This window comes from Tamandua tetradactyla, chromosome 1 (genome assembly GCF_023851605.1).
Source record: "Tamandua tetradactyla isolate mTamTet1 chromosome 1, mTamTet1.pri, whole genome shotgun sequence".
Classification (NCBI taxonomy): domain Eukaryota; kingdom Metazoa; phylum Chordata; class Mammalia; order Pilosa; family Myrmecophagidae; genus Tamandua; species Tamandua tetradactyla.
Genome location: NC_135327.1, coordinates 67,523,634 through 67,550,658, shown reverse-complemented (window position 1 = coordinate 67,550,658; position 27,025 = coordinate 67,523,634). Strand labels below are relative to the sequence as shown.

At 43.2% G+C, this 27,025-nt stretch overlaps 1 protein-coding gene across 3 annotated transcripts in view; it reads right to left on the bottom strand.

Annotated features, from left to right (window-relative positions):
* ADCY1 (adenylate cyclase 1) overlaps positions 1–27,025 on the bottom strand; it is a 215,517-nt gene that overhangs the window by 116,480 nt on the left and 72,012 nt on the right. For all 3 annotated transcript variants that reach the window (XR_013158577.1, XM_077118667.1, XM_077118671.1), the window contains exons 3-4: positions 24,482–24,600; positions 20,606–20,717 (exon numbers count right to left, since the gene is read on the bottom strand). Coding sequence is in view for 2 of the 3 variants with exons in the window: in XM_077118667.1 (XP_076974782.1) it covers positions 20,606–20,717; positions 24,482–24,600 (231 nt within the window). In the remaining variant the exon portion in view is untranslated. The remainder of the gene's footprint in view (positions 1–20,605; positions 20,718–24,481; positions 24,601–27,025) is intronic.

The following is a 27,025-nucleotide window of genomic DNA, read 5'->3' as shown; positions in this document are numbered from 1 at the left end:
CTAACATTAGGATTTTCAGCATCAAAGAAAAGAGATGCAAATATGAAAAATCAAAGGAGCAAAATTAAGTGCACATAAGAAATACCAATATAAATTCACAATTTATTTTTCTTTTTCTAAATAAACCTAGATGACAGTCTTGAAATGCTATTTCCTATGGCAAGAAATGAGGGCTCCTTGTAAAAATTCGGAGTCTGTGTCTGGGGCAGGCACATCTCACTGAGGTGACAGGGGTCACGTCAAAAGGAGACAGGAACCAACTGAGCAGAATTGAGAGTTCAGAAATATAGCCAACCTCTATAGCCAACTGATTTCTGATGAGGGTGCCAAGTACATTAATTGGGGAAAGACAATCTCTTTAGAAAATGGTCCTGGGAAAACTGGATATCTATATGCAAAAGAATGAAGTTGGACACCCACCTCTAATGAACTCTAAATGGATCAAGGGCCTAGACTTAAGAGCTAAAACCATGAAATTCCTGGGGGAAAACATAGGGGTAAACCTTCATAATCGTGATTTGGTTGGGATTACTTAGATACGGCACCAAAAGCACATGTAAAAACAGAAAAAAGAGTCAAAGTAGACTGTATCAAAATTACAAACTCTTGTTCATTAAAAGACACTATCAAGAGAGTGAAAAGACAACTTACAGAATGGTAGAAAATAACTGCTAATCATATTTCTAATAAGGGTTTAATATCTGAAATATATAAAGAACTGCTACAACTCAATAACAAAAAGACAAATAACTCAATTAAAAAATGGGCTAAAGGGCGGGCCGCGGTGGCTCAGCGGGCAAGAGTGCTTGCCTGCCGTGCCGGAGGACCCCGGTTCGATTCCCGGCCCCAGCCCATGTAAAAAAAAACAAACAAACAAACAAAATATAATAAAACAAGAAAATGTTTAAAAATGTTTCCCTTTCTTCCTCCCTTCCTTCCTTCCATCCTTCCTTCCTTCTCTGTCTTTCCTTCCTTTCCTCCCTCTCTCTTTAAAAAAAAAAAAAAAAAAAAAAAAAAAAAGGGCTAAGGACGTGAAGATATTCAAACGGCCAATTAACCTATGAAAAGAAGCTCAATCTGGTTGAATCTGCATCAGTGAACTGCAAATCAAAATCATAATGAGAAACCACTTCACACCCACTAAGATGGCTGTTTTTAAAAAACAGAAAATAGAAAGGTTTTGCAAGGATGTGGAGAAGTACAAACAAACCCTTCCACATTGCTGATAGCATTATAAAATGGTGCTGCCTCCATGGAAATCAGTTTGGTGGTTGAAAACAGAATTACCGTTTGACCTGACTATCCCACTTCTTAGCATATACCCAAAAAAAGAATTGAAAGCACAAATAGGTGTTTGCACACCAGTGTTTATTACAGTAATAATCATAACAGCCAAAAGGTAGAAGCAACCTAAATGTCCATCAACAGATGAATGGATAAATAAAATGCAGAATATAGGCACAATGGATATTAGTCAGCTGTAAAAAGAAACGAAGTTCTAATGCACGTGAGAACATGGATGAACCTTGAAGATATGCTGAGTGAAATAAGCCAGACACTACAGGACAAATATTGTATTATCTCACTTATATGGAATACCTAGAATAAGCAAATTTCATAGGGAAAGATAGTAGATTATAGGTGACCAGAGGTGGGATCAGGAGAAGGAAGAAATTATTGCTTAATGGGTACAGAGTTTCTGGTTGAGGTGATGAAAAAGTTGGGGTAACAAATGTTGGTGAAGGTAGCACAATATTGTGAATGCAATTAGTCTACTAGAATGTTTGCTTGAAAGAGGTTAAAATGGGAAATTCTGAGTTGCATATATGTTTCTACAATTAAAAAGTAAAAAAAAGAGTAAAAACTATTAAAATTAAATTAAAAAGGAAAAAGGAGTCAACTTGAAGGGCTCTCACCTGCCAAAGGCAGGAAACTTTAGCATCAAAAGAAAAAAAAAAAAAAGACTACAGGACATCACAAAACTTTAAAACTCCATGAATTTATAATGACATTTTAAAAATGGTAGGAAAAATATCACAGATCACCTTTGGAGAGTTCAAAGGCACAAATTCATTATTTTGAAAATCGATAAATAAATGAAAAGAATCCAGCACTTACTAGTTTTGAGGCTTACCTAATAGCTGATAAGTAAATCCTTCTTTTTAAAATAATCAAGAAGAAATAAATACAGGAAGAAAAATGACATAATTAGAGAATCACCATTCTGCAAACCCAAGTGCAACACCAAATCTAGGTGATCATTCCTAGGCAACTGTGGTGAAACCATTAGGCACAGCTTAGTTGAGGAAACTGCTAACACATGGATCAAGGTGATAATCCCTGAACCCACTGATCAACTGCACCCAGCAAGAGAGGGAAGCAGACACCACATGCCTTCTGGTAAAAGCTGTGGGAAGTACATAGCACCTCTAAGGAAGTAAGTGTCTTCACCAAAGATTAAAACAGAAAACCAACCCAGGAACCTAAATGAATCCTCCAGAAGATCTGGCAATTTGTCGGAAATACTGAAAGAGCGAGAGAGAAGCATATTATATTATGCAACGCCACGAAGACACAGCCAAATTCAGGCAATGAACGAGCAGAAAGGGAGGAGAAAGTATTACAGATTAAAAAAAAAACACTTCTATACACTGAATGTTATATGGAGAGCTCATCTGTATCCTGCTTGGAACAAACCAACTGAAAAGACATTTTTGAAACAGGGACAACCTGAACCCTCACTATGCATTGCATATTATTTAGTTATTTGCACTTTTGCTGGACCTGATAGATGCAATGATAGTTTTGAAATGTTCTTATATGGCAGAGTTAGAAATGGAAGAACTTAGGGATGGAATGAAGTGAAGTCTAGGATTTCAGGATGGGGGAGAGTGTACAGATCAAACACGACTGGCTGGAAGGTAATAACTGTTGAAGCCAGGTTATGAGAAACACAAGGGTTCTATTATATTATTCTCTCTGCTTCTGTGCATGTTTGAATTTTCCCATAATAAAGCTTTAAAAGGCCAACTGCACAAATGCGGGGATTTTGTGTCTGACTTACTCAGGCTGCATCCCTGCTACCAGCACAGTGTCTAGCACACAGGGGGGACCTGCAGTAATTTAATGAATGAACGAATATACTGACGTGTTGATGGAGACACAGTTCTCCTCTGTGTGGCCCTTCCCTATGCATCTGACCTATCTCTCCCTTGGCCCCTCTTCTCATCATTTCCAAACAAGCTCCCACAGCCCCACACTATGCTCTCTGCTAGAGAACTGCCTCCCCAGGCAGCTCAACCTCCCAGAGGGCTCAGGGCCCCTTTCCCTGACATGTGCCCGCCAGTCGTCCTTTGTAACTTCTGCACTAGCATGCATCTAGCTGCCAAAGCCCTGCACAAAGCAGACCCATCTCCCCTGCTGGACCCAAGGCAAAGGGAGAGGGAAAACCATGCTGTCTGCATGCTGGCATTACAGCTCTAAGCCACTGCAGCGGCTGAATAAATGTCTCATTGATGAGCAAAAAGAGCTGATCAGGGAATATTAATGTAAAGAAAACAGTTGCATTTACAAACATACTTTCTCTTCAAAGAGAAAACAGGCGGGACATGGAAAACAATGTAAGTAACTGGTGAGCATTTGTAGTTCTGGCCCTAAATGTTCACACTCCAGATATAATGCTGGAATCTACTCCAAGACAGGGCAAACCAACCTAGATGTTCTGACACCATCTGCTTGGTAGCTCAAAATCACCTTTAGCAAACCCGCAAAGATAAACTCACTGTTAAACTATTCCTAGACAGACTTGAGGCAAGTGCCCGCAGATCTGGGTGGCCAGGTCGGCACCCACAGGCATGGGGGTTTCCTTCCCTGTCATTGCCCACTGCAGCTACATGCCATCTCTTTCTATGGAAACAGTGCTCTCAAAAACTGCCACACTCTCATGCCCAGTAGACACTTTTCTTCTCCAGGTGCCTATAAGGAACAGAGTTTAAGACATCCTGGGGAAGGTCACTGCTCCAGACCTATGTGGCCCGATGCCCAGCAGCTCAGAGCTGCCCCGGCTCGCATGCAGGGGTGGGCAAAGGATCAGTCAAAGGCAGCATTAGAAACAATGAGAAACATCAGAAGCCCCCAAACCTACAGTTTTTTTGAGAAACAATATCTATTTCCTGATAACTAAGGAATTCTAAAAGAAAACCACATTCCTTATAAAGAATTTAGAAAGTTCAGAAAATGAGAAATCATCCCTAATTCCCTACTCAGCAAAAATGATGGTTATTCTGGAGAATTTCATTCCAGCCCTTTCTCTATAGTGTATATACACTTACACATTTCCTAAAATTGTGATTATACTTTATATTCTGTTTGATTTACTATTTTTATCACCTAAAATTGCATCCAGATATCTTTTTTTTTGAGCTGAGCATGGAATATAACTTGCTTTTCTTTTTCCTATGGGCACAATTCAGCATTTCTTGCTTTTTATCCTGACCACGCTTGATTTTGCTTTTTCAGCAAAATCGTGGGTTAACGCAGTTATTTGCTCATAGTTCTCCCTTCCTAAACCTAAGTCAGCTTTATTCATCTTTCTGCCCTCAGCTTGCCCCATGCTGGTCAATAAGTGTAACATACAAGTTTGTTAAAAAGAACACTATGCAACATAAATTAAAACTAACCAATACATATGCATCAGGCTTAAAATGTGCTAATTTTTGAACAGCTCACAGAACAAGGAGGGGTGAGAAACAAGAGTCTCTCCTCTCTTCCTCAACCTGTTACAGGCAGGAAAACTGAGGCATGAGGAGGGTGGCGACATGCTTGAGGTCTTGCGGCTGCAGGATGTCATGGCTGGGGTCTGATCCCAGGCCCGAGTCAATCCTGACGCTTTCCTCAGTGTCCGTGACCTTCACCTCCCGCCACAAGGGGGAGAGAGGACAGAAAGGGGTACAGGAAGGGCAGAAGCAAATGCACAGCCTAAGTGAGCTCAGGACTCAGGGTGGGAGGCGTTCTGGCTCCTGTGCCAGCTTCTGCATATCATTTTTTAAAACATCCAGAGTAAACCCAAGGAACTAAAAGAAGAACGACTTTATAGGTCATGACAATGTCACCTCCCGGTAATTTAAAAAGTGAACAAAAGGGTCAGATTAAGTCACGAAGCCAGGCGTATGCCCTTGTCCTCTGTGAGCCAGGGGTCTGAAGACATGTCAGCCTGCAGGGGAATTTGTGAATTCAAGGCTAGAATTGTTATATCTTTCCCCTAAAACAAAATTGCATCAGCAATTCTAATTTTAACACTCATCATATTCTTGTCCAACCACTCCACCACATTGGGTCCTCATGCATTAGACAGACTCATAGTGACCCTGTGTTCAGGGAAAGCACAGACTGACCGAAGCCTAAAGATAGGTGTGCCCTCAAGGTGAGATGCCATCAGCAGAGGCTCAGCAAGCCCCACAGGATTACACAGGTTCAGGGAGGCCAGATCCTGACACCGGGAACATTTCCTGCAGTTTTCCAATGCTGCTGTGCTGCACATTGACAACTGCACAAATTGGGTGATTTCTAATGGTTCAGCAGCCTGTATCATTTTAAACACAAATGTGTCTTCTGACATGCTAGGCAACAGTCATGTTGAGACATAAAACGTAAAGCAATGCAATGCGCTCAACTGGGGACAAATGTGACCAAGAAGATTCGTGGGGTTAGGACCAGCACCAAGGAACTCTTTCATCATACACCTCCTGTGCTGAAGGAACAGGAGCGGGACCAGCCCAGGTAACCCAGTAGATAAGAGGCCAAGCTGAGATTTAGGTTCATCTCTGCAGCTGGAAAAAACCTCTTCACTTACCATGATGCCCCGTGGCCTCTTGAAACTTGCCTATGGGACCAGCTGTTCAGTCCAGCCTGTTCGTTTTCCCATTAAGAAAATCAACATCCAATAAAGAAAGACAGTCACTGCACAAGGAGGTGGTGGAGCAAAATTGAGCTCCAGGGGCCAGACTCCCAGGCCAGGTGTTTCTATATCATTCCAAAGGAATGGGGGTCAGTTTCCCAAATATGCATAGGTATGAGAGCAAATGCATAAACTAAAAGGAATCAATAACTGGGGGAAAGGTCAAAAACATTGTTCACATCTGTGTCCACCAACCATGACTAAGGAGGTAAATACACCATCAGCCGCTACTAAGACTAAGGCAAACATGCTCTATGTTTGCTTATCTAAGAGGCTATGACTTCCCAGCAGAGACCTTCATAAAAATTATATACGTGTGTTTGAATTGAAGCTGGGTGTAATTTTCCAAGCCTGCACTTCATCAGGCTCTCCCTGCACCCTCAACAACTGGGCTTTGGTTAGAAAAGCACAGATAATGAAAATACACACCATGTGTTTCCTAAAAAGGAAACCAAGCAGATTATAGTAATATATACATATACATATATATATATATATACACACACACACACAAAGCACCATCAATGCACAAAGGAAAAAAGAAACAAGTAATAAATAATCAGGAAAAGAGAATGATTCTATTCTAATTTTGAGCTCCCTAGTAGTAACCTCAACAAGGCAAAAATATCTAAACTGAGCTTCCAGAGATAAAAACTACAATGTCAGAGATGGGAAGTACACTGGATAGGATTAGTGGCAGATTGGACATCAAATAAAAAAAGATCGATGAACTTGAAGGAAAAACAACGTTCTGTAATGAAATAGAAAAGAGAATACAAAAAGAAAAGAAAAGATGATCAACGAGTTGTGGGACAACTTCAAGAGACCTGACATATGTATAATTAGAGTTCCTAAAGAGCTGAGGGAAGAGGCATGGAGGGTATTTGAAGAAAGGACCAAAAGGACAGAAACTTTTTGCTCAAATCTTATTAAACTATAAACCCACAGGTATAAGAAGCTCAACAAACTGCAAGCAAAAGAAACATCAAGGCACATTATAATCAAATTTCTTCAAACCAGTGATAAAGAGAAAATCTTAAAAGTAGATCAAGAAGGACAGTGCAACAGTGGTTCAGTGTGTAGAATTCTCGCCTGACGTGCCAGAGACCCAGGTTCGATTCCTGGAGCCTGTCCATGTCAAAAAGAAAAAAAGCAGATGAAGAAAAAATACGTTCATAGAAAGGAACAAAAATTTGTTGGCAGAATTATCAGAAATATAAGAGAAAAGACAATGGAACAATGTCTTTAAAATTTAAAGAAAAAGGGCAAGCCACAGTGGCTCAGCAGGCAAAGCTCTCACGTGCCATGCTGGAGACCTGGGTTCAATTCCTGGTGCCTGCTCATGCAAAAAAATATTAAAGAAAGAAAATAAAACCATTCATCTAGAATTCTATACATAGAGAAAAGATATCCTAAAATTTGAGCAAAAATAAAGAGTTGTTCAGACATACAGAAGCTGAAATGACTCATTATCAGCAGATGCACACCATAAGACATATTAAAGAAGTTCTTTAGGTAGAAAAATACCCAGGTTAATATGGACTACACAAATCAATGATGAGCAATGGAAATGTTAACAAAATGAATACACACGATATTTTATTTATTATTTAAACCTCACTAAAAACAGAAGTGACTATGTAACAAAAATAAAGATACAGAATGGGAGTTATAGCTCAAGTAAAATTAAAATGTATGGCAACTTCATAAAGGCCAAGAAGAGAGAGGGGCATGGAAGTCTACAAGTGCAAGCTTTTTATATTGTAAGTGATATGATATAATATCAAATGATAGCCAACTGTTGTAAGTAAGGATATTAACTGTAAGCTCTAAAGCAACCACTAAAGTAACAAAACAAAGATTTATGACTAATAAGACAACAGAGGAGATAAGAGATCATAAAACGTAATGTAATAAAACATAAAATAGACCCACAAGAAGGAATAAAAAGAACAAAACAGATGGCACAAAATGCAAACAGCAAGATGACAGCTTTAAACCAAACCATATAAAAAACGGAGTCTAAATACCCCAATTAAAAGCAAAGACTGTCAGATCTAAAAGCAAAATGCAAATAGAAATGCATTTTGAATAAAAAGATGTAAACTCTAAAAATAAAAGGATGGAAAAGGACACACTTTGATAAGAATAAACGAAAGAAATTTAGAAGGCTATATTAATATCAGGCAAAGTAGATTACAGTGCAAAGAAGATTACCAGGGCTAAAAGAGGTACTTCAGTAAAAAGACATACCTCTGGAAGTTTAAGAGCCTGCCTCAGTTTCTAGGGCTATCAAATACCACAGACCAGATGGCTTAAACAAGAGGAGTTTATTGTCTCACAGTTTTAAAGGCTAGAAGTCCAAAATCAAGGTCTTGGACAGGACCATGCTTTCTTCAAAGTGTGTATTGTTCTGGTGGTGGCTTGTGCCACCCAATTGATATTTATAGAACACTTTATAACAGCAGAAATGCACATAATTTTTAAGTGTATATGGATCATTTACCAAAGTATATTATATTCTGGGGCATACACTTAATAGGATTAAATACTAAAATACATGTTCCATGATCACAACAGAATTAAATCAAAAATAAAAAATATGAAGATCTCTTAAAAAAAACCCTCCAAATAACACCCTTCTAATCAAAAGGGAAATTGAAGGCATTTTGAAATGAATAAAAAATACAACATATCAAAAATTTCTGAATGCTGCTAAAGCAAATTTCAGGGATAGTTTATAACACTTAAATGCCTATATTAAAAGAGAAAATGATCTCAAATCAATAATGTCAGCCTCTAACACGAGAAATGACAAATAGAAGAGAAAGTAATCAGAAAAAGCATTTAAAAATAAAGATCAGAGCAGAACTTAATAAAGTAGAAAACAGAAAAAGAGAAAACCAATGAAAACAAAAGCAAGTTTCTTAAGAAAATATATAAAATTAATTCACTTCTGGCCTAAAGGAGATAAAGAGAGAAGACACAAATTACCAAACAGGAATGAGAGGCATCACTACTGCCAATTCTACAGGTGTTAAAACGATCAAAGGGACATATTATGAACTACTTTGTTCTAATAAATTCGACACTACACTTGTAATTAAGGCAATTGAACTGTATAATTAAAACTGATTTATGATATAATGATTTTACAATACATTTAATATACATACAATCACACACATATATTATGATAATAAATATATATATATATTTCCAACATCCATTTCTGATAAAAACCCTCAGCAAACTAGGGGGAAAAAGTAATTCTTCAATCTGATAAAGGTATCTACGAAAAACTCACTGCTATCATAATACTTAATGAGAAGAGGCTGAATGCTTTCCCCATAACATGGGAAAAAACAAAGGTGGGCTGCTCTCACCACTTCATTAAACATTGTACTGCAGGTCTAGCCACTGAAATGAAATAAACAAAGAAATTAGACACATAGGAATGGGAGTGCAAAATTCTCTTCATTTGCAAATGACAAGATCAACTATGTAGAAAATACACTGGAAAACTACTAGAAATAATAAGTGAGTTTATAAGGGTTATAGAATAATAGATTCAATAGACAAAATTCAATTGTATTTTAATAGACCAGTAGTGGACAGGAAAAAAATGACAGTTAATGAACAATAACACTTACGTGAGTATCGAAAATACAATCTGCAAGACCTCCATACTGAAAACTAAAAAATATTGCTGAGAAATTTCAAAAGATCTAAATAAATGGGGAGATGTACTATGTTTGTTCATGGATCAGAAGATTAGATATTTTTAAGATGCCAATTCTCCCCAAAGTAATAATACAGATTCAATGCAATGCCAATTAAAATCTCTTGCAGGCTCTGTTGTAGAAATGATGAGCTGACTTTAAAATTCATATGGAAATGCAAAGGACTGAGAAGAGCAAAAATAACTTTGAAAAAGAACAAAGTTGGATGAATCACAGAACTTGATTTCAAGACTTATTATGAAGCTATAGTGATCACGATGGTGTTGTACTGATGTCAAGATATAGAGAAATGGAACAGAATAAAGAATCCAAAAATAAACCCACCCCATATATAGACAACCTATTTTTTGACAAAGGGGCAAAGCCAAATCTATGGAGTTAGGATAGTCTTTTCAGCAAAGGATACTGGAACAATTAGATATCCAAATGCAAAATTCAATATGCTTCAGTCGATATTTTACATCCTATAAAAATTTAACTCAAAATGCATCATAGTCCTAAAACTACAGAACTTCTAAAAGAAAACACAGGAGTAAAACTTTCTGACCTTTGATGAGACAATACCTTATTGATTTATTTATTTTTGACATGAAACCAAAGTTACGATCCATAAGGGAAAAACTGATAAATTGAACTTCATAAAAATATATAATTTCTCTGCTCTTCAAATGACACTGTTATGAGACTGAAAAAGCAAAACAAATGCTGGGAGAAAATATTTGCAAATCTTATATTTGATAAAGAATTTGTATGCAGACTATATGAAGAACCCTCCAAACTCAATAATAAGAAAAGAATCAACACAAATTAAATAAAAATGTGGGTAAAAGATTTGAAAAGACACTTCACTAAAGAAGACATACAGACAGCCCATAAGCAATGAAAAGATGCTCAATAGCATCAGTTATTAGGGAAATGTAAATTGAAACCACAATGAAATGCGGTTTCACACCTATGAGAATGGTTAACATAAGGAAGAATGCCCATTCCATGTCCTGACAAGGATGTGGAGGAACTGGGGAACTCTCATACAGGGCTTGCAGGAATGTAAAATGGTGTAACCACTTAGGAAAACGGTTCAGCATCTACCATATATCCTAAACATTTCACTCTGAGTTATTTATCCAGTTGAAATGGAAGCATACATCCATACAAAGGCTTGTATATGAATGTTCAAGAATGCTTCTTCTGGGGGGTGGGAGGGTATGTGTGCAAGTGTAGTCTAATGGTAGAATTCTCACCTGTCATGCAGGAAACCAAGATTCAATTCCTAGTCCATGTACTTTCCAAAAAACAAACAAGCAAAACAAACAAACGAACAGAAATTCAACAAATGGTGCTACAACAATAGGATATTCACATGGAAAAAAATAATGAAATGTGACCCCAACCATACAGCATACAAAAAAAAAAGAATGCTTCATCTGTAATAGTCTAGAAATTAACAGGTGAATGGATTAAAAAAAACCCTTCATATCCATGCAATATGCTGTCCAGCAATAAAAAGGAATGAACTTTTAAATACAGGCAATATCATGGGTGAATCCCAAAACAATCAGGGTAAATGAAAGAAGACAATATTGAGTATATATTGCATTATTCCATATGGAATATACATGTATATAACACTAGACTCCTGCTTTGCTCTCTACAGGCAGATATTGCCCCCAGCCCAGACTGGCCTTCTCTAAAGGTTGCCACAACCACACCAGCAGCTATCTCTGCAGCCACACCAGCCCTTTCTCTAGGTCTCCTCTCCAGTAAGACACCACTTATATCTCCCCCCATCATGGGTGATGATTCCAGAGGCTGGTGCCTTGGAGCTGGTGCCTTGCATAGCTCAAGTCCCATGTGCGTCAGGCTCTAGGCTGGGCACTGGGAGCCTCTATTCACATCAACCACATGTGCTGCCCCCAGAGGGCACTGTCTCACTGGGAAAGTGGAACCATCTGCACACCAAAATGGTAGCAAATGTTGGCTCAACCGGAGTGCCCATGTTTCACAGAAAGGCTTTCTGTGGTCAACCAGAATCAATTTGTTATTAATGTGTTATTAGAACACACCCATGCACCCTCATTTACATATTGCCTCCAGTTTCTTTCATGCTCCAGTGGCAGAGTTGAACTGTTGTGACAGAGACTGTCTGGCCTGCAAAGCCTAAAATATTCCCCATCTGGCCCTTCACAGTACAAGTTTACTAACACCTGCTCCTGGAGTTGGGAGACCTGGAGCAATGGCATGATCTGGAATGAAATGGATCCTCTCCCACCCTTGGGCTCTTCCTCTTAGGTATGGGGGCAATACCATACTACATGACTGTTGAGAGGAGTTCTAAGAAGAAACAGAAACAACAAGGCTCCTCCTGTTTCAGCTCATGTCTGTAATACATGTCTGTTCATATGTGGCAGGTAAACGGAGGAACAGAATCCCCAAACACAAGCTCATTCTTGGTTTTTCATAAGTTGACTAGACTTTGTGTGCCCAAATGCCAAGACAATGGGGAACTGCCTCTATTCAAATGTAGGTACCTACAGGGACATGCTCATGTACTCTCTCACACACATATACACACTCACACACATACATGGACACTCCACATACCTATACATGTGCACACACTTTCATCTTACTCCTGTCAATCTATCACGCAATTTCCTATGTGTATATATTGCTCTTCTTTGGAACATGTAATTTTCCCAATAAAAATATTTAATAGAGCATCCAAATGTAAGTGCCATGGCTTAAGAATTCAAGCAGTGAATAGAAAAGGAAAGTCTGAAGTCGAGAAGCTTGAAATGCTTGTGAAAAGAAAAGAGAGAACCTGTGATATCACCAGGACAGACTGAGTGAGATCCCAGCATGTGTGTGGGCGATGCCACAGGTAAAAGGAAATGGAAGCTGATGCCATGGTCATGATGCAGTCTGAATGGCACTCCCCAGGACTTCAGGTGACCCCCATACCTGAGTCGTACCACCAAGGAAGAAATGAGCAAAAACAGAGCTGTATTTCTATATTAAGCCAATGGAGAAGAAGTGAAGCAGGACATGGAGCTACAGGCCTCCACATCTGTGATTACAGTTCTCCCTTCTAAGGATGATGATGCAGATTTCATTTTCCAAGGAGGGCCACAACAGCTCCCCTCCCCAACCACATTCCTCTCTCTGTCAAGAGGAGTCGCCACTGCATCCTCTGGGATCTGGTGGATCTTGGACCCACTTTCACTAAATGCAAAGCAGAGAAGCAAGGCTGCACAGGACACTAGTCAGGCAGCTTCTGCTTCCTGCCTCTTGGACCCAAACCACCACCACACTCAGAGAAGCCACAGACACCAGGCAGGTCCACAGGAGAGAGCCCCAGATGACATCCTTGCCAAGGGCCAACATCAACACCCAAAACTGTGTGTGAACATCAAGGTTCTCCAGTCATAGAGGACCCTCAAGAGAATTGCCCAGCTGAGCCCCATCAACCCTGTCAATGCACAGCCAGTAGAGAGAATCTACTTTGGTCTCTTTTGTTACACAAGCATAAATAACTGAGACACCGTCCCTATGCTTCTCCATGACTCAAAAGTGCACACTGCGGGTCTCTCGGGAAAAATTCTATGCCTTCTATAGTACGTCTTCCTTTATTAGCATTTTAAGGTGTTTAAACCTATGATAGCATTTTTGTGTTTTTTATTGTGTGTGTGTTTATGTTACTCATGAAACTACAAATTGGAGTCCCCTGTCCCAACCCTATTTTCCCCATAAGACGTATTACTTTTAGCATGTGAAATTTTGAAATGGGGAGATTCATCATGACACACATCTGTAGTTGCAGCAGAAGGCATTGTACATGAAAGACTTTGAAACAAACTGGGTTCAAATCTACCCTCTGGCTGTAAGAACCTGGACAAGTGACATCTCCCTGAGCCTCGGTGTTAGACTGGGTGTGTGCCCAATGAAAGGCAAACTCTTAACTGCAGTCTGTGTAACTGTGGGTGTGAACCCAATTGTGAATAAGACCCTTTGAAGATGTATTATCAGAAAGGAGCAGACCCATTTGTGAATAAGACCTTGCGAGTTAAGACCTTCTAAGTTTCTACTGGAGTGTGACCCAGCTGAATCAGGATGGGCTTCATGAATACTCCTGGAAGTTTTATAAAATGAAAGCCACAGGAAGAAGTCAGAGGTCAGTGGAAACCAGAAAAGCAGACGCAAGAAGAGAGAGATGGCCATGTTGTGGGAGGCTGAGAGCAAGCCAAGGAACCTTAAAAAATGTGGCAAGCCAGCAGCAGAATGCTGCAAACACTGAGGGGGAAAACACAGCCTTGCAGATCCCTTGATTTTGAACTTCTGGCTTCCAAAACAATGAGACAATAAATTCCTTTTGCTAAGCCAATTCACTGTGTGGTGTCAGTTATAGCAGCTCTTCTCTCTACATCCTTGGTCTGTCCCATGGAGATGATGACCTTCCTTGAGGTCACTGTGACACGCATACAAGGCCACGAGTGTGGTGTAGTAAGTTCCAGCGAGCATCAGTGCACAGCACCAGCAGTCCTAAATCTCGCCCTTTCTCCTCTCCCCCGGATCAATATCCCTTCCCCACAGGTGCTGTCTGCTCACACACAGCTGGAGGGCCAGGAAAGCAAGAACATATATAAGGCTTTCTCCATCTCGAACATTTGATGATGCTATGACACATTCATGCTTCTAGGAAAAAGTCCTTAGAAGTTCTTGTAGATAATAGAGGTTCTGGAATCTGTCACCTCAACCATCCTTTCAATGTTTCATATGTGAACTGAGGCAATTTCTCCTCTCTGAGCCTGTGTGTACTTGAAAACCAGCTGTCATCTAGGAGTTGGGAAGTACAGAAGTTGAAGAAGCAATTCATATAGAGTGAGTGGTTTTGCTTGAAGGCAGTGGCCTGCCAAGGATGGGGGCCAAGCCAAAACTGTCCTGAGAGCAGGTATCTGGGGCACACTGTCTGAAGAGGCAGCATGCAACAGAAACCCAACTCACATCACTCTGTTTTTTATCATTGCTCTGTACCATGTCAAGGTATCAGCAGTGAACCAGTGAGGAGGGTCAGGGAGCTGTGCAGCAGACGGCTCAGCGGGCACACACATTCATGCATGCATACACATGCACTGCATATACACAGATGCTACACACACAGTATGTGTATGCATGCATCATGCACATACACATATGCTTGCAAAATGTGTGCTGCACACACAAGCTTGCACATATGCACAATGCACACACAATTCATGCATGTGGTGCATACATGCTGCACACATGCTACACATGCACATGCATCATGCCTGCACAAGGCATGCTGTGTGTTCATGCTTCTGCACATGTGTGACCCATGCATCACAGCTGTCATATATACATGATGCACACACACACTTATATATGCTTGCACACATATACAGACTGCGCATACATGCACACACATTCATGCTTCAGACACAGCAACCTCATGTCCTTGGGCTGCACAGCTCGGGCAGCAACCATAGCCATGGAAGCCTCTGCTGTTGCTCCCCTTCTAGGAATGTGCTGGCTCTCAATACCATCTCCTTCCCCACCTCCTTGTTTATCTTCTACCCCTTTAGCCCTTTCTCCTCTACTTCAGAAATGCCTGTGCTTCCTCAGATGCTTTCTTTCTCCTGCCACCCTTGAAACCCTGATGGGTATCTGGCTTCTTTTGCAAAGTGCTTCCAGCTGCCCTTCCAAAGGCTTCCCCAAGTTCCAGTCCCATGTGTTTCATCCATCCATCTACCAAAAACTTGTTGAGGGCTTGCCACGTGCCAGGCTTTGTGTTTGAACACTGAACACTATAGTCAAAAAACAGAGAAGATACTGCTGTCTAGGCAAGAGACACAAATAAACATGTGCTGACAAATAGGGATGAGTGTCCTATAGGAAAGGAGCAGGGTGCTGAGAGGAGAACCTCGCAGGGATGCATAATCTGTTGCTAGGGTCAGGCAGGAGCCACTCAGGGAGAGCCAGGAAACAGAATCCTGGAGCTGGGCCTCAGTGACTTTGGTGTATTAGTTTGTTACTGCTGCATAACAAATGACACAGTCTTAGCAGTTTGAAGCAGCACTCATTTATTAGCTCATGTTCAATGAGTCAGAAGTCTGGCAAGCTCTGCTAAGGTCTCTGTTTCAGGTCTCACAAGGCCAAGTTCAAGGTGTAAGGGGAGATTCTGCTTTCTGAGTTCATTCAGATTGCTAACTGAATTTAGTTCTTTGCAGCCACAAGACTGAGTAGCTGGTTCTTTGCTAACTGTCAGTCGGCGCTGCATTCCTTTTCACACAGCCCCCTCTACCTTCAAAGGCAAGAGGAGTAATGCCTCAAATTCCCCTCGGGCTTTGAAGCTCTAACTTCTCCTTCTGTTCCCAACTGGGAAAGGCGCCCTGTGTCTCTAGAACTTGCCTGATTGGGTCAGGCCCACCCAGAGAATCTCCTGATTTCAAGGTCCACTGATTTCGTACTTTAACCACATCTGCAAATGCCATCGTAGCAGTCCCTGTATTAGGGTTTCATTCAATAGCCAGGTGATGGGAAGCATGGGGGTCCAGTTTTAGAATTAGGACTTGGAAATAGGGATGGAAGCGAGGGAACTTTCTAGGCAAGAAAATGGCTGAGAAACCAAGGTAGTCTTTGCTTTAAGAAGAAGGTCCCGTGGATTGTGTCAAATAACACAGAGGGATGAAGTCAGATGAAGGCTGAAGCCCACTCAATGGCTGATGGATGGTTCACTCTGAAAATCCCCTCTTCTCTCTGTCAACAAGTGACCACTAACCTGGACCCACAAAACCAGCCCCCTCCTCCAGCCCCTGTCTCTGATGAAGGCCCACCTGCTTTCCCAGTTACCTCGCCTCAATGAATCAAGCCTCTCCCAGAACTGGGGATACTAGAGATAGGCTGAAGACTCAGAGGTCCACAGTCCAACCCTACAATGTGCCAGGCACATGGTTGGCTTCCTGCCTCCCTCTTTGGGGGCTGGGGAGCAGCCCTCCTGGGGTATCCTTCCTTCCCTGAGCCAGCTATGTCACTATGGCCACTAAGATGCCATCTGGAAGGGAGAATACACATCCCACTTTCCATCCTAGTGAGAGATGAAGCAACTACTCCCAAACAGGGTCCCCTGGAATGCTGGTGCAGCACACTGATGGTGCGCCCCACAAGAAAGGATTCCATCAATCCTGCTAGCCTTCAGTCATCAGCCACAGTTCAAGGCATGAAACTGTCCTTTCCTCCTCATCTTCAGAAGGAATGACATCAAAGGGAACTTCTCTTTCCTTTGTAACAGACTAGAAGAACTAGAAACAATACAAAGAAGCCAACTAGAAGAACTTGGATCTCCTGGGGGATTACATTCTTGAGGAAAAGGCAGATGAAAAGGGGTGAAATCCAGAAGAACTGAAGGGCCATGATGTTCACAGTAGCATTATTCACAACTGCCTAAAGATGGAAACAACCCAAGTGTCCATCAACCGAGGAATAGAGGAATAGATAAACGAAATATGGGATAAACATACGATGGAATATTTTTCAGCTATAAGAAGGAATGAAGGCCTGATGCATGCAACAATATGGATGAATCTTGAGGACATTATGTTAGTGGAATAAGACACAAAAGGACAAATACTGCATGATCCCACTGATATGAACTAATTATATTATGTAAACTCATAGATACAAAATACAGAATATAGGTTGCCAGGAGACAGAATGAGGCTGGAGTATGGGAAGTGGCTGCTTAATAGGTACAGAATTTTAATTAGGTTGAATTCAATATTTGGAAATGGATGGAGGTGATGGTAGCACATTATTATGAGTACAATTAACAGCACTGAATTGTATGCGAAGGTGACTGAAAGAAATTTATAGTCACTTATGTCACCAGAAGTAAAGCTAAAGTTTAAAATATGGGATTGTATAACCAAGTGAATCTTGTGGTGGACCATGGCTGTGATTAACAGTATAAATATAAAAAAAAAATTTTCATTAACTAGAACAAATGTGCAAAACTATTACATGGAGTTAATAATAGAGGGATATAAAGGAAAATGTACCTATTGCAAATTATGGACTATAGTTAACAGTAATATTTTAATATTCTTTCATCAACAGTAAAAATATACCACACCAATGCTACAGGTCAATAATAGGAGGGAATTAGGGGTATAAGATATAGTGTTTTCTTTTCTATTTTTATTTTTTTACTGTGGTAATGAAAATGTTCTAAAATTGTGGTGATGAATACACAACTATGTAATGATACTGTGAACTGGTGATTGTATACTTCGGATGGATTGTATGGTGTATGAATATATCACAATAAAATTGCATTAATAAAGGGGGGGTGAAAAAAACAAAAATCAAAGAAAAAAGGGGGGGTGAAATCAGTTACTCAATAAAGCTTGAAGTTTTAAAAAATTTGAGAACCTCGTCCTTTCCATTTGGAAAGTAAGCAGTGGCTTTTGAGGATCTTTTAATATCCTACCAGGAGTCTCCTGAAGGGGGTCAGAAATCTTCTATAAGGGAGCCCATACTCACTCCCCAGCCTTCCCCCTACCTGGTCCTCCCTTAACCCCTCTTTATTTATCCAACGCTTCCGCAACAGGCTCCCAGGATTTCTCCACACCTCCAATCACCTCGCTAAACCTCTGCCAGTTAGAGAGAATCTGAGCTGGCCTCCGCCCAATCTAACTCTTTAGCCAGGTAGATATGATATGTCTGCATTTCTGTCCCCACTACCTACGTAGGAGCATGCGGCAGCACTTCCCACTCACCTCCAAGTCACCGCTGTACACCAGCTATGAGTGCCCACTCTACCCATGGCCGCAGGCAGCTCTTTATGACTGCTGCAAGGAATGTGACTAATGGAGCCTGTAACTCCATTTCCCTACATGCACTACAGGGTGGTCAAAAGGATTACACGAGAGCAGTGTCTTCCATCCACTATCTGAAATCATCAGAGCTAGATACACATTGGAATTAAGATACATAGATTCCATAAAGCAAGGCAGTCTATATGTGGTATGCCACCCCCACTGGGGGCCCTGCGAACCCCCCACCCTCCCCCCTCAGAAGAATGTATAGTCACACTACGTGAGACAAAGATTTAAAAAAATTTCCATTGTTAGAGCTCTTAGACATTGGAATGGCAGAAAAGGGGCTATGGGTTTATAACTCACAAAAGAAGCCTAAAAACAGGCAGAACAGAGAGCGGGCCTGGCCCACTTTAAGTAGGCAAAGAATATGAGTCACAAATATTGCCACAAATACTGCTCAGTGGCTGCTGACCAAAGAAGTATGAGTGGCAAGAATCCAGGGGAGCCCCATTCTAAGGCAAATGTTCTAGAATAACAGAAAAGCAACAGGCAAGGAGCTAAGAAAACGGACTGCCTTCCATGCCCAGGACAGATGAGGTACAGCAAAGTGACATTACACTTGTCCCTGACCCAGCTGTCTACACAAAGGATCGGTTGTGGGAGGGCAAGAAAGTAGGGGAACTCTTTGCCATCAAAAACTTAAGGCTGTTGAGCTGTGTTCCAGTAGCCTTGATTCTTGAAGACAATTGTGTAACTATATAGCTTTTATAATGTGACCATGTGATTGTAAAAACCTTGTATCTGATGCTCTTTTTACCCAGGGTATGGACAGATGAGTAAAAAAATAAGAATAAAAAACAAAAGGTGGGCAACGGTGGCTCAGTGGCAGAGCTCCTGTCTGCCATGCCAGAGACGCGGGTTCCATTCCCAGATTCTGCCCATGCAAAAAATAAATTAAATAAATCAATTAATTAAATAACGGGGGAGATAAAGGGAGAAAATTGGGTAAATTGAAATACTAGTGGTCAATGAGAGGGAGGGGTAAGGGATATGGGATGTAGTAGTTTTTTCTTTTTTTGCATGTAGACAACGGCATTGATTGTACACATACACTGTATGTGTGTGAAGATTTCTTAATAAAAACATTTAAAAAAAAAAAACAAACAACTTAAGGTGTCTGTACTGTCTTGGAGAAGCCAGGGGACTCATCCAAAACAGGCAGAGCTGCTTTGGGGCCCCAGCCAGGAGAGGGGCTTCATGTGAGGGCAGAGACACCCCCCGCCTACCTTGAGTGCCTCCTGTATGACCCTTGTGAGCAAAATGATGACACCCCCTTTCAACAAGAGGGGGCTGAGGTTCACGGGACAGATGGCAGCAATGGAGAGGCTCAGAAGCTAAGCCAATGGGCTGAGAAGCCCTCATTCCCGGGCAGAAGGAGAAAGGAAAGGGAGCATTTGATCTGTCTTAGTTTCTGCAGTACTGGTAATGAGATACTTTGAGGAACTATCCCCTGTGTCTGCAAGAGGGGGAGTCATGGACAGCACTGCCTGTGGGATGAGAATGAGAATTCCACTGACATTTGCTTCCAAATACTCAGGGTTTCTCCTAAGCCACAGGCAGCAAAGAGCTGTCTGCCTCTGGGCCTGCACTGGTCCATGGAGCACAGTTTCGAGCCCCGAGGCAAGTACTGCTGTAGAGTAAAGTGGCTGTGCCTGGCCAGGGATATCGTTTCTGGGGTTGGAAGGGTGGAGGGCAGAACAGGTTCGTTCCCACCCAGGCACCCCATGTGCACAACTGAGCTAGCACTTGCCACTCTGAAACTCTTTATGCAAAACAGTGCTGGCCTCTGCTTGGGCAAACACTTTCTTATCTAGTAAGTGCAGTGCAGGCCCCAGGCAATGAAGCAATGAATAGTTAAGCTAAAAACAATGGGTGATTTATAGACCACACTGGGCAGAAGTGCTTAGCCAAGGGTCTATATCACATTGCCACTGTGTGGAATCCACCTGGCACATGGTTAACTGCAGAAGCAAGTCAAATTTAACTCACACAAAGAAAAGTGCTATCCTTACCGTGGCCAATTCGTCAAACTTCCCAAAGAGCTCGTTAAGGAGTTTCACCAGTTCCTGGGCTGTGCACTGCGAGGCCAAACCCGTGAAGCCCACAATGTCCGCAAACAGGATGCTGCAGAGAGAAAGGGGGGGGGGCACCATCTGCTAACCCCCGAGAGACAGACACCACCTCGAGTAGTTTCAGCGGAGGGCAACCCAGCTAGAGCTGCAGACATTTACATGGACACATCACTTGAAAAGAAATCATCTCATTTATTCCTGGAAGCAGGTGCTGTACCCATTTTACAGGTGAGCAGACTGAGGCTCAGAACCGCTGTGAGAGCTTGTCTTAGTCACACAAGTGTCATGACGAAGCCATCTGGAGCCCTGCTGACCATGGTCCACAGTCTATGGGAGCTCTAGCTCACCATCAACGCCCACCTCCCCCCTTCCTCCACCACCCCGCCCTGCCTCCAGGGTGACCAGATGATGGAGGCATGGCCAGTGGCATGTGAGCAGAAGGCATGTGCTTGTAAGGAGTGAGTAGTCTTCCTCACACACCTCCCCACCTCGGCCACTTTCCTCTTTCCCTTTGACTAGCTGGATGCAGGTAACCACAAGGGCCCAGGGAGGGTATGAAAGAGGTTGCCTGGATTACTGCCTGGAGGAGGCGACCGACCCCCATCGGGGATGAGGGCAGGAAACATACTTCTCTTGTGTTGAAGCCTTTATCAATTTGGGTGTCTAGGCTTTCCAGAACCTAACACTGACCTAACTAATCCACAGTTCATCACAATCCATAACTTTCTAGAGACTCTAAGACATTAAAAAGAACACATTCTACTGTTTTTCTCTTTTTATGAAGTTAAAGCATGTTCATTACAGAATATCTAAGAAATGAAGAAAAAATGAACATGGATTATTTTTGTCTTTAAAACTCTGAGACTTGAAGAGGCATCTGAAAATATGGTCCCACTCCCCAATCATGTATTCATCTTTTTTCAAAGTGTTCTTGGGTTTTCTGTAATGCTGGGGCCTCCTGAACCTACACTACCTCCCACCACTCCACGTGGTGCCAAGGTAAGGAAAAATGGCCATTCCTGGCTATTAAGGAAGGAGTCACCAAACAGCTGCCCTTTGAAGATGGCGACCTTAGGCTAGATAGAAATTTCTATGAACTTGGCCCCACTCCTTCCTGCCCTGCTCTGTCTCAGCTCCTCCTAAGATGAAGTGTCCTATTTCATCTCCAGCAGCAGGCAGTATAGAAGCGGCCACAGAGCCCAGAATGAGAAGTGGGCTTGCACCCTCCACCCCTCACTAGCCCAGAGTCCTCAACAGGGAAGGGTACAGCAGGAGTTGGAAGGTGCCTACGCTTGTATCAGCTCTTTGATTTCCTTGCCATGAGACCCACTTTCACCAAGCTCACGATCATGCATCAAAACCACATTTCATGATGTCCCACTGTCTGCTATTTGACTATGGGACCCATCTCAGGACTAGGCGCTGTACTGAACCCACTTTGGGTTCCTGCTTGATCAGCCAGATCAAGCCTGAGCTTTTCAAAACGGCCTGTGGACAACTCATTCCCAAGCTTTTCCTCTGATAACCTATACTGTTATCACCACTTAAGACAGCTGTGAGTCAAACAATTGCCACGGAGTGTTTCTGAAATATGCACTGAGGAAAGGCTGCTCACACTAAGTGAACGTTGAATCAGGTCACATGAAGATGAGCCTTATGCATGGGGAGCTTACCAGGGAATTTCCAGGCAAGTTAAATAATGATACTTCTCTTAAAATGCGGCTTTGAAAAGGCTCCAACCCCATTCTGGTCCTTCCAGCAGTGGCTGGTTTTTCACTGTGATTGTGGCTATTGACTTCCAAGGCTACCACCAAGCTGAGGTACGACAGAGGAATTGGGCATGTCAAAACACCACAAAGCTTGCTCTGTTACTGAGATTTAGCCATTTTTCTTGAGTAAACACTTCTCATATTGTTGCAAGCCTTTAATTAATTTCTAGAGATCTGAAAAAATTGATGTTAACAATTCTTGCAATGTTTGCATTGTGTTTTTTGGGGGGAGAGGATTTTTGGGTGTCCTTAACACACCAATCCTGATGACATCAGCCGCTGAGCCTACTGAGTCTAATCCTGAAGGGACATGGAACCACTAGACGGTTTTAATAAGAATCACAGAGGAGGCAGTGAGGTGCTGGTATCTGGGATGTAGAGAGGTATCTCTGACTGCTGCTGGAGGGTGACCGGAGGAGGAAGGGGAGAAACTGAGGCTGTCAGTGATAGGTAGGCTAAGCTTCCTTTCTGACCTCAGCTGTATCCAGCAGAACTGGCTCCAAGCTGCTGAGTTGCCAAGAAGCCCGACTAGGGGATGGAGATGAAAACTTTTCGGCAGTAAAGAAATGTAGTTACTATCCAATCTGTATTTGCCCTTTCTGGATCTGAGAGTGAACTGAGGGAAAGTCATCCAGGCATCCATCCCATGCTGCCCACATCCACTTACAGCCCCAGGAGGCCTGGGCCACATGATGCCCTCCCCATTGCAAGGGGAGGCTCTGACTTTCCCTTGAGATGCTACCTGGCTTCATTCTGGTGGGCTGGCCTTCTCAGCAGGGGGCTGGGCACTGCATCATCTCCTTACCCATTAGAGAGGGACAATGAGGTGAAACAGGAAAAGTCCAGAATGACATGCCAGTCGGCTAATCGCAGGCTAACCATGGTCTCCCGAGTTCCGCTGGGTTGGGTCTAACTTCCTCACCTATGAAACGGAGGTGACGAGGCCCAGTATTCACAGGGATGAGGTGAAATCAGACAGAACAGAGAAGTTAGCAGAAAGGGTCTGAGGCACTGTCTAGGGTTGTCCCACGTGGCTCCATGTTTGCTTTCCACACACCATAAGCCTCACCCAGCTCCAGCTTCCTTATCTGCACATTGAAGAGAATGTTGGTCCTGCCACACGGGATGAGAGAGGAGTAAACAAGTTCTATAAAGAAGGAGCTCAGGCCACTGCCTGGTAAGCAGCCATTGAGATATCAATGGACAACTCTGGCTTGACATACAGGGAGACTGGACAAGGACAAAGCAGCAAGCCTCCTCAGCTGAGGTTTCTCAAAGCATTTCAGATGCCCAAGTACCAGCTGGTGATGCTCTACCCTAGGCCTGCCCCAGCAGGCACAGTAGTCAGCAAGGACTGACCAAAGCCCATAGAAACTAGCAAGGAACAGCAGAAAGTTAAAGTGCTTTGGGAATGTTTCAAACCTGCTATCTCCCTACATGCATGTGTATGAAACATATCCATCCAGAACAGAGAGCACTCACCCCTACTCAGTTATCTCACACTTCAGTGGAAAGTTTTTGGAAAGGAATGTACAATCTAATAAAATCAGATGTTTTTAATAGCATCTTAGAAAATAAGCCAACAAGCAAACCTCGGAGTGTCCCGGGATGGCTTCTGCATTCTGAGGGCTCAGTCTCCTCACCTGTGAAATGGGAATAATAATGCCTACCACCTAGGCAATTACAAGGTGGAGAGAGTGGGAGACATGGGAATGCCGATCCCAGAGCCTGGGACCAATCAGCATCACCAGCAGATATTAATCTGACACGGGCAAATTCCCAACTCAAACTGTCAATGTCCAAGCCTGGTTTCAGGGACTGAGTTCTGACACCCTGTAACCATCAAGGAAAGCTCGAAGGGGCTGAAATAAGAAATTGGAAAGAGCCAGGGTCACCTGCATCACCCGAGAAACCAAAGCGTGACCCCACTGCCCTGTTGGCCAGGCCATTTGCTCACCAGCACTCCCTTCCTTCACCACTGGAGACCCCCACACCAACACATCAGCTGGCCCCTACGGCCTGCTGCCAGGCTGCCCCCTAGCCCTACCTCACATTGTCGTGCCTCTGGATGTAAATCTTGTGGAAAATCCTCTCGGGGGGTTTCAGGAAGTCTTCCTTCATCTCCATGGCAACGTTCCGGGGCAGGAGGCTCATGAGGAGGCGCTCCTGGGCAAGGAGAGATGGCACACCGGTTAGATGGTGGGGCCCTCCCTGTTCCACCCCAGTATACCCCACCTATGGGGTTCTTAATGAGGTGCAGCTCTAAGGCTTCTCATTCAGGGCAGGGGCACGCAGACCCCTTCCCTCATGCACACAGCCGGTTCCCAGCACACCTCGCTCACGGCTCAGTCAAGTACTGCAGAGCCAACCCATCCCTGCCTCCCAAGCACACGAGCACCGCTCTGTCATTCCAGGTAAAACTCCAGGTGCTCTGAGCAGGTGCCCTGTCCCCACTTGAATGCCCAACCCTGCCCCCAGTTCCGCTCACAATGGTCCCTGGGAACAAGGTCCTGCACCTTGACCTGCTGTGACTAGACCTGCCTGAGTTCTCACAGTCAGCAGGAGACCCGGCTTCACTATGACACAGTCAAGAAAATACCACTGTCTCAGACCAGGATCTCCCATCCAGCCTCTCCCTGCCTGCCCTGAATGCAGAGAGTGCAAGGTTTGCTGCAAAAAGTTGCAATTCTCTCATGAAAAGCAAAGGGTCACCCCAGGTATAATTCTCACGAAGATGAGTGACCTTGGGGAAAATGTGGCATTTGCTCTTTGGCCTTTGTCTTTCTCTTTCTTATCTGAGTAGGTCAATCTTTTTTGGTTTTTTTTTCCCCATTAGAGAAGAGAATTGGTATTTTTAAAAGGAGTATGCCATCCTGGGTAACTCTAACCCTTCACAGGCTTTAGTTTCCTTGCCTGGACCAGGGTCTATGAGAAGGTCTTAAATCTCCTTCCCTGGGTCCAGAGCTGGTCAGGCACATCCAAGAAAGCTCTGAAAAACTGGTATTGAGAACACAGTCTGAAGGCCTCACATTCCCCAGTCCTCTCACGCCTCCTTCCTGCTCTGTGGGAAAGGAAAACAAGAGAGCAAAGTGTAAATTTCTTGAAGCAGCACATCCCACTGGCTGCACCTCAGGAAGGACAGGGAGATGTAGGACAGAGGTGGTATGGGGGAGGCCCTGTGCTTCTGTCTGCTCTCTGGGCTGCTTGTAGGGTCTGTTTCTGTTTTCTGCCTTGTTCTCAGGGGCACCAAAGACTTGGGCTCTGCCTGGACACCAGCCATGTGGTGGATGGCAGCTGACGCTCATGTCTCCTCCCTCCCCTGTCCTATCTGCTGGTGATCAGCGAACTGCAGCATCACAGCCCAGAGCTCTTTCTGAACCCATGGGATCAGGGCCTCCTGCAGCCATTCTGAATCCTGAAGAGGCTACTCTTTCCATCTGACTTTCTCAAAAGCTCATGCATCCAAATTACTTAAGGCCTGTCCAGTGCAGGAAGATACCTTTGGGCTCAGAGAGGTTCAGAGCAGCAAGGAGAAAAATTGTATGGATCCTAATGCCCCATGGGTCACTCCATAACAGGGGCTACTGAGGGGGGAAAGGGTTTTAAGAGCTTACCTCTACCCCCATTTGCTCCAAATTACAAGGTAAACTTCATGTTCATGGTTTATATATAATAAATGAAAAATATATTTGATACCCTTGGAGAGTCCCCCAAGATTATATATTTCAAAGTTTGAAAAGGGGAGGCAGTGCTCAGGTCAAGGTCGGCCCTGCCCTCATCCTGGAACCTGGGGGTCTGGGCTGGATGACTTGAAGAAGTTTCAAGGTGTTTCAGCTTTCTTGGCTGCTAAAGAAAAGGCCATGCAGTGGGTTGGTTTCAACAATGGGAATTTATTCGCTCATGGTTGTGAGGCTAAGAGAAACCCCAAATCAAGGTGACATCAAGGTGATGCTTTCTCTCTGAAGACTGTGTTGTTCTGGGGCTGGCTGCCAGCAATCCTTGGTCCCAGGCTTGTCAGATAGCAATGTACATGGTAGCCGTTGCTGGCCTCTCCCGTCTCCTCCAGGTTCTGTTGATGTTCAGCGTTCAGCTTCTTGCCACTCCCTCTGTGGTGCTAACGCTTTCTTTCTCTCTCTCTCTTTCTCTCTCTCTCTCTCTCCTTCCTCTCCTTCCCTCCCTCCCTCCCTCCCCCTCCCCCTCCTCTCCCTCTCCCTCTCCCTCTCCCTCTCCCTCTCCCTCTCTGTATGTCTGAACTTCATTCCCTTATAAAGGACCTCAAGTAATAGGATTAAGACCCATTCTAAGTGAGGTGGGCCACACCTTAGCTGAAATAACTTCATTAAAAGGTCCTATTCATAATGAGTTCATACCCACAGGTATGGATTAAGTTTAAGAACATGTCTTTCTGGGTACACACAGCTCTGAACCACAGTAGAGCTAGGCTGAGCCACGTCTACCCTCTCCCATGCAGCTCTTGGCTGGATGGAGCAGGCCTGTCAGACCCTGATGCAAGGGAAAAGATGTTATAGAAGGCTGCTGTGTCCTCAGCCATTCTCTAAATTAGACCAAATGAAAAGCAGGCCCCTCTAAG